Consider the following 8191-nt stretch of genomic DNA (forward strand, 5'->3'; position numbering starts at 1 on the left):
AGCATCACTTGTTTAGCGCGATAACATGCAATGTAACACCATTGTCATAAGCTTGCAGCTAGCTAATGAAACCACATCAAACAAAAATACAGTGGATCCATAATTGCAAATCAATAAACATAACTGCGACAGAATGGTAGTCGTGTTCGTGTATACCAACAACAGTACTACGACACTTTAGCTAATCATAACAGCAGAACCAGAGGAGGAAGGCGTCTTCAAACACAGAATACAGATCTCGAGAGGTGTCTTGCATGTACATACTGGAGCATCAGAGTAGTGAGCAAAAGGATCACGGACAGAGAAATCGGAACCTCTCTTGAAGCTCCGAGTGTAAGCTCCTTGAGGACCAGAACAACCAGTGGCCACAACCAAGGAGGCTTTGCTGGCCCGTTTCATGGACCCCAGAATCTCCAGTTTAGAATCTATCTCTTCCAGCGAAGTGAAACCAGCGTCCAAATGAATCAGCGCCTCCTCCAGCACCAATGCGCTCTCAAAGAAAAATTTGAGGAATGCGAGCTCGCTTTGACCTCCTCGGAAATCATGGAAATCGAGCCGCTTGATGTGTGACTGGATACATTCTATGGTACCAGACTCGTGCCAGAATTTCAGGTTGAGTTTGCCAGCGGATTGATCAGTTTTCTTAGACTGAAAAATTCAATTAAGCAAAATGCCCATATAGTTCATCAGCTATTGATAGCAATTAGCAATATGATACTAGTACATGATGGTGCAAATGAATGCCAAAAGAAGTGTCAGGGGCTTCACCCAGATGTGGAGGTCCTCAACATTCGGGAAGCATCTGAGGAAACTGGGCATCATCTTGAGATCATTGCGGACTCCGAAACAGACATGCATAGCGAGGAATGTCACGCTTGGTACCATGGTGCTGGGGCTCACTCTTGTCCTAGCCTGCATTTGCAGTCAGAACACCCAATTGATACTTTGCGAGAATAAAAATCACAAATTTACATTGATGGTGTAGTAGGATTAAAGAAATTGAATGATGAGCTACCTTGATAATGGTGTTGCTGAACTCTAGGACGTGATTTCTTGGATGCAAAAATCCCAAATAGCGCAGCTTGGGGGCATGGCCGATCTTGATCTTGGAGCAACTGCCGCCCGGGATCCAAACTTCGGAATGGATGAGCAGGTCAAGGCAGGGGGCGTCTACGACGAAGATTTCTTCAACGAAGGACCCAGTGAGAGCCACTTTCCGAATGCTTTGGCTGACAAGGCGGAGGCGAAACTTTACCAGATTGCCGTGAATAGAGAGCATCTCCAACACGGGGCTCCTGTCGAGGATGAAGTCCAAATCCCTGCTCCCCATGATGACGTTGCAGAGCTCGAGCTCACGGAGGTTAGGGAAACAGGTTTTGCGCGGGAGGCCGACAGTGGAGGGGAACTTCCAGAGGCCGAGGTAGAGGCGAGTGAGTGTGGCCATGCCTAAGAAGGTGGCGGGGAGAGCGGAGTCGAGCGGCCAGCGGCGGTTGACAAGGACGAGATCCTGGATGCCCTTGTCGGCGAGGAGCTGGAGCCAGCACGGGAGCAGGTCATGGAACTCCACCGTGTAGCTGCTGGTGAGGTGGGCGCAGCTAACTGGCCCCGGATGCGTGGAGAGGACGCTGGACACGGCGGAGGCGGCGGGGAAGAGGTCGGCATCGACGAGGACGAGCGGGGCGGAGCGCCAGACCCCACGCCAGCGGCGGGAGAGCGCGGCTGTGCGCGCGGCGTCCTTGACGGGGAGGCGGGAGACGATGTCGCCGAGGAGCGCGTCGGGGAGGCGGCTGACGCGGTCGACGGCATCGTTGGGAGGGAGGGCGAAGAGGCGGGCGGCGGGGGAGGCGGGCGGGGTGGGGAAGTCGTAGTTGGGCGGGAAAAACAAGCGGGAAAGGAGCGATGCCGAATCATTCAGGTGGTTGTTCAGGAAGTCGGTCACCACCGCCATTACTGGGCCGAGCGTCCCTAGGATGTCAACAAACGACGCCGCCGCCCGCCGGAAGAGACCCTCTGCATCGTCCGGGTCAAGGCCTAGGCGCTGGAACTCGGCCGCCATGGCGGAGTTCGTAGGACCGGGCGACATCCGCGAGTCCATGGCCGCCGCCGGAAGCGCCTGGGTGGGGGTGAGGGTTTTCAGACCTGTGGAGTGGAGCAGAGCAGCTACGGCGGAGTGAAATGCTACTGAGCTGCGGGAAGATGGCTAGATGGGCCTAAAATCTTCGAAACCGATCCTCGTGGCCCACGAATCAGTCACGCAGTTGTTTCTTTCTCTTGAGGCGATTCGATTACAAGAGCATCTAGCGCTCCGACCCAAGAAATTTTGACAGAAAGGACCAATGAATTGCTAGAAAAGACCACCTGCGAAAAAAATGTCAAAAAGAACCACCTTACTGTGGTGGTAGGACGTGTCAGGCAACACGTAGCATCTGCCGCCCGTGGTTGTGCCGCCGTGCCGGCAGAGCCTGCCGCCGCTCTCCATGGCGTCAACGTTCGCCAGGCGTTGAGCCGTTGAGGCAGAGCTCAGACCGCGCGGCAGCTAGCTAGCTGGCTATAGGTGATGGCAAGTGTAGCGGATGTATTTTATCTAGTAACGGTTGGTTTCATCCATCTCTAATGGACGTCTGCACAGGACGACCATGACCACGACGACGACTACAATAAGACGCTGGCGTATCACAATGAGGAGGCCAAGGATGACGCGACGACTACGTCGCGTGCATCTTCCAGGATGGCATGGCAGTTGGACATGACGGAGGGCCGGAAATTTGAGTGCCCGAACAACATGACGGACGACGAGATCGCAAGGCTCGGCGTCCTCGTTGAAGATGCCCTAAGAGCATCTCCACCGGTGGCCCGCAAACGGACGGCGTTGAAGCGACCACGCGAGTGGTCGGCCGCCCGCGCGAGCACGACGGCGCGCTCATCTTAAAAACGCCGCTGCTAGGTCGGGCTTTCGACGGCGTTGTCTGGCAAGCTCCTCTCCGCCGGCGTCATCCGGTTCCGCCGTTCCCTCGCGACTCGCGTCTGTGCTGCTGCCGGCGGCGGTGGCACGGCGAAGCCGGCGTTGGAGACGTGCCAGCCGTGCGGCAGTTTGTACTGCACTGGAACGGGGATGCGGTGCCGGTACATTACATCGGCCTCGTCGAGGCTGAGCTGCAACGAGTGGACCACGCCGCCGCCGCTGTCTCCGGCCTCGTCGTTGTGCGCCATCGTTGGTGGGTGCGTGGGAGGGTTTGCGCGGCGGTTGGACGGCGGCGGCTAGGATTGGAAGGCAGGGAACAAAGAGAAGTGCACGCCGGCGGTGGTTTTAAGTGACCGGGCCGCGCCGTCCGTGTACATCTTAGGGCCTCTCCAACGTGGCGATGGATTTTGGATGCCCAAATTGTTCGCGCGCGTCCGTTTGCGTCACCCCGCGGACGCGAAAGAACGATAACAGTTTTAACTGTCGGTGTTCGAGCCGGACTCGCCGGTGTGGTAGTGCCTGCGACAGGCTGTGTCGTCGAACACCTTGACGATCATCTCGCCGTCCCCCTCGTAGAGGAAGGTGAGCTGGCAGCCGGGCTCGAGCGCGAGATCGCGGGAGAACTTGTCCCACCCCGTGTGCAGGTACATCTTGCCCTGCCTGTCGAACAAAACCTCGACAGGCCACCGGCAGAAGTTGCAGTTGGCCTCCCGTAGCTGCAACTGGGCTGGCTTGATGCCATCGACGAACTCGGCGAACTTATCTGGGAGCCGCTTGATGCCGAGTGGGTCATCGTCGATGCGGAGGAGGAACTTGAAACAATGCTCCTCCTGCAAAGACGAGGAAGACACAGGCGACGGTGACCGTGGGGCCGTAGCTGCTCCACCACGGCAGCCCCTGCCCCGGCCCCGGGGACGCCCAGGCCCGCGGCCTCGATCGCACCACCAGGATCCCCATTGACTTCCTCGCAGGCCGGGCTCCGTCGCAAGAAGAGCTAGACGACGCTACGGTAGAGTTTGTGGCGCCTAGGGTTTGTGTGGGGAGTATCTCTCCGTTCCGTCCGCCTTAAATGCAGTACAGTCATGTTTCATGTTGAAAGGACGACAGTCATCCACTAAAACCATGCAAAGAGATGGATGGATTAAACCAAACATGACCAGACAAAATCCATTCGCTACACTTGCCATCACCTGTAGCCAAGCTAGGTAGCTGCCGCGCGGTCTGAGCTCTGCCTCAACGCCTGGCTAACGGAGCAGTGCCTCCGAACGTGCCACCATGGAGAGCGGCGGCAGTCTCTGCCACCACAACCACCGGCGGCAGGTGTCACGTGTTGCCTGGCACGTCCTGCCGCCACGTGGTCCTTTTTGACAAAAAAAAATTCGCATGTGGTCCTTTTCTGGCAATTTGTTGGGACATGTGGTCCTTTCTGTCAAAATTTTCCAACTCAATGGTTATGGGCTGTCCGAAACAGTCCACGCGGATGGTTGGATAGGTCACGCACGTTCCAGCGGTACAACGCAAATGGACCGACTCGAGCGGACCGGCCTATCTGTTCCCCAAATTTGGAAAGGCATTCGTTGGGCCAAACAATTTGTGCGTCCTCCCTTATCCTCCCTAGAAGACCATGGTCCCTCCCGCTAGTGATGCATAAATTCCCTCCAAAAACTCTACCGCAGAAATTCGGTCGGCGGAAAAGCCAGCGGAAACGATGAATTCCGCCGCCACGCCTACCACTGCCACCGCTAGAAAGAAGCAGGCAAGCCGAAGAAGGCCACGAAGGAGTAGCGCCGGGTCGAGTCTGACAAACGTGTAGGCCGGAGAGAAGCCGCCAGAGCTCGAGCGGCCACCGCCAAGCTGGAAGAAGAGCGGCTCAAGGCAAACGACCGCATCATCTCCCAATGTCAGCATGCCAATGGCGAGCTACTCGCTCGGAAAGCCGCCCAACAGGCCGTCATGATGATGAAGCAGGAGGCGCTGAACGTGGCGTTTGGCCATGGCGTGGTTACCCTTCTGGCCGGCCAAGGTCATGACGTGGCCGGTGCGTCGTTGGCGCCGAACGGCAGGCCTCCTCTTCAACCTAGGCCGCATACGCCATCCCAGGGCGGCGGGCATAGTAGTGTTGGATGCGTGCTATCCCAGCTAGGTGATCCGCGCGTGATGTCTTCGTGTATGTCCGGCAAAGGAATCAACCTCAACCGCACTCCCACAGCCGGGAAATCATCGCCGGCAGGGCTGAAGAAACAACGTAGAACCTCTGCTGCCGATATGCCACCACCAGCCAACCTGTTCGACGGAATAACTAGCGAGGTTCCGTCAGGGACCAAGATGGTAAAGTTATTGCTCATTTCTTGTAATTGTTTCGCATTGCTACTTGATCCTACCGACGGGTTGTCATATGGCCACTATGCATGTAGGAATTTGTGGACATGAATGGTGAGGCCATCATGCATGACATGATCAACAACGCCCCAACGAGGAAGACGGTGACTGTGCACTCAATATGAAGACATTCATTACGATGATGTTCATGAGGGCTATCCCATTGACTACCAGCCTTTTTTTTTGGAAATGACGGCTTCACCCAAGGCATGAGCGACGGCGTCACCCAAGACATGGCCGAGGAAATCACCCAAGCTAGCGCTGCGACACTGGCCGCGTCACTTGCCGCCACGGTTGTCGATGGCAAGGAGGTGAACCAAAAGACGTTGAGTGTGTTATCACCAGATTTTAGACAAATCCAGAGGTGGGCCGGGCTTGGAAGATTACATGGAAGATTTCTGAAGCGGCCTGGCACGAAGGGTTTTGGGCTGAATTGCCCGTGTATCTTTATTTAGTAGTTTACCCTTTTAGATAAGAGTTAGAGTTTGTATCGTGCACGAGGGGATGTGCTCTCCTTAGAAAGTCCCTGGACTATAAATATGTACCTAGGGTTTATGGAATAAACAACAACTCACGTTCAACCCCAAAACAAACCAATCTCGGCGCATCGCCAACTCCTTCGTCTCGAGGGTTTCTATCGGGTAAGCGACATGCGCCTAGATCGCATCTTGCGATCTAGGCAGCACTAGCTCACGTTGTTCCATGTGTTGCTCGTATCGAAGCGTTTTTGATGGCGAGCAACGTAGTTATCATTAGATGTGTTAGGGTTAGCATTGTTCTTCGTTTAAGCATGCTTACGTAGTGCAACCCTTGCATATCTAGCCGCCCTCACGCCTATCTCAGGTGTGGGGCGGCACCCGCTTGATCATTATTTAGTAGATCTGATCCGTTACGATTGCTCCTTGTTCTACAAGGATTAGTTTAATATCCGCAATAGTTAGGCCTTACAAAGGGGGAGGATCCGGTGGCACGTAGGGTGGCGTTCGCAAGTCCTAAACGGGATGTTCCTAGGATCAACTTCATGTTGGTTTTTTGGCCTTGTTTAGGATCGGCTTACGAGCACCGTGCGTGGCCGCAAGGCCCAACCTAGAGTAGGATGATCCGATTATGCGGTGAAAACCCTAAATCGTCGTAGATCTCATCAGCTTCATCTTGATCAAGCGGGACCACCAAGTATCCGTGCACCCCGTACGGATCATGGGTGGATCGGCTCTTTGAGCCGATTCACGGGATAACTCGAGAGCCGATCGAGGCTCGTATTTAACGTTTACATGTATGCCCTGCAGGAAACTAAGCGAGGCATCCTCATCACCTTCCTGACCAGGTATAGGTCAGGTGGCACGCCCTTGCACTTCGCAGCGCCGCGTGTGACCAGAAGAGCATTGCGGGCCGTCGCTCGGAGGGGCTCGGCCGGCCCGCGGCTCTAGGCTCTTCCCGGCTCTACGGTGTTGACAAGGCCGCTGCCCGCCGGTGGGTTTTGGCGATCAACACATTCGGCACGCCCGGTGGGACAATCTCTACATCAACCACATCGCCATCTACATCCGAGATGGCGGACGGCTACGCCTGATCACCTACGGGGATCTGCTCGACGACCTCAAGAAGCAATACAATGAGATCAAGGCTACCCTCGAAGCCGACCTCATCGGCTCTTTCGAGAGAACCCGTTCCGGTGGCATCGAGATGGAAGGGGTTCTCACCGCAAGTGCGCTCGATGGGATAGACCTCTCTACCCCATCGGAGGAACGCACCGAGGTGCAACGGCGAGGAGATCAACTACACGGTGGCTCACTCACTACATCGCCACTGCGAGAACTTGGTCAACGTGTTGGAGCGTGTCGCTCGCGCGTGATCCAAGAGATCATGAGCCACCGGTACTCGCCGTCGGGACCAGCTCTCGGGACTCATCAAGGAGAGTTGCCATTCCGAGTCCGTCCACCGCTGCCATATGCGTTGGCGGCACTTGCTGAAGTGCCGACTACACCGGCCTTCCTCGTCTACGAGGATTGGTGGCGACCCTAGTGACTACCAGTTCTTAATGGAGGCGCCTAAGGAGATCCCTCATGGATACGCATGCATGTATGTGCCGGATTGTGGTGGCTGGGCACTCACAAGCCAGGCCACAACATCGGGGACTCCGGCGAAGACGGGAGGAAAGTCGGCGACGGAGCGAGACGTGGCTAACTAAATACGCCACGCCGACGAAACTCCCGAGCCCAGCTCCTGCAGGATGGCTCGAGCTGGAGAAGCAAACATGGCAGGCCAAGTACGCCACCCCGGCAAACCTTCGAGTGCAACTCCTACGGCCAGCACGGCGGATCGGATCGATACCATGCGAGAGACCAATTCGGCATGATGCCGAAAAGAAGAGCGATCGGCTATTCCAAGCCGTACCCCGACGATTACGAGATGATCCCGCTGCCACCTAAATATCGGCTCCACGACTTCTCCAAATTCGGTGGATCGGATGGCTCCAGCTCCATCGAGCACATCGGCCGATATCTGGCTCAACTAGGACCGGCTTCGGTGTCGGATCAGCTACGTGTGAGGCTTTTTCCACGGTCCCTCACGGGATCGGCTTTTGGATGGTACACCTCCTTGCCGGCAAACTCCATCCAAACTTGGAAGCAATTGGAAGAACAGTTCCATATGCAATACCATTCGAAGCTTCCGAGTGCGGCATTGCCGATCTAGCACAACTACGTCGAAGCGCGGGAAACGGTGACGAGTACATCCAGCGCTTCGAAATCTTAGGAACCGATGTTATTCGGTTCGTATAAGCTGAAAAGGAAGCGATCGAGTTGGCGGTAGCGGGCCTCGCGACACGGCTCAAGGACATGGCCTCCCAAG

The 8191-nt window shown here is 55.9% G+C and overlaps 1 protein-coding gene across 1 annotated transcript; it reads right to left on the minus strand.

Moving 5' to 3' along the window:
• On the minus strand, window positions 1-3210 carry LOC124696384 (putative F-box/FBD/LRR-repeat protein At5g22670). The gene is made up of 4 exons (XM_047229122.1): window positions 3077-3210; window positions 1016-2186; window positions 769-912; window positions 1-648 (listed from the first exon to the last, which is right to left on the minus strand). The coding sequence occupies exons 1-4, from the start codon at window positions 3208-3210 to the stop codon at window positions 178-180; spliced, it is 1920 nt and encodes a 639-aa protein (XP_047085078.1). The 3' UTR covers window positions 1-177.
• Between the last annotated feature and the right edge of the window lie 4981 nt (window positions 3211-8191).

This window comes from Lolium rigidum, chromosome 3 (assembly GCF_022539505.1).
Source record: "Lolium rigidum isolate FL_2022 chromosome 3, APGP_CSIRO_Lrig_0.1, whole genome shotgun sequence".
NCBI lineage: Eukaryota > Viridiplantae > Streptophyta > Magnoliopsida > Poales > Poaceae > Lolium > Lolium rigidum.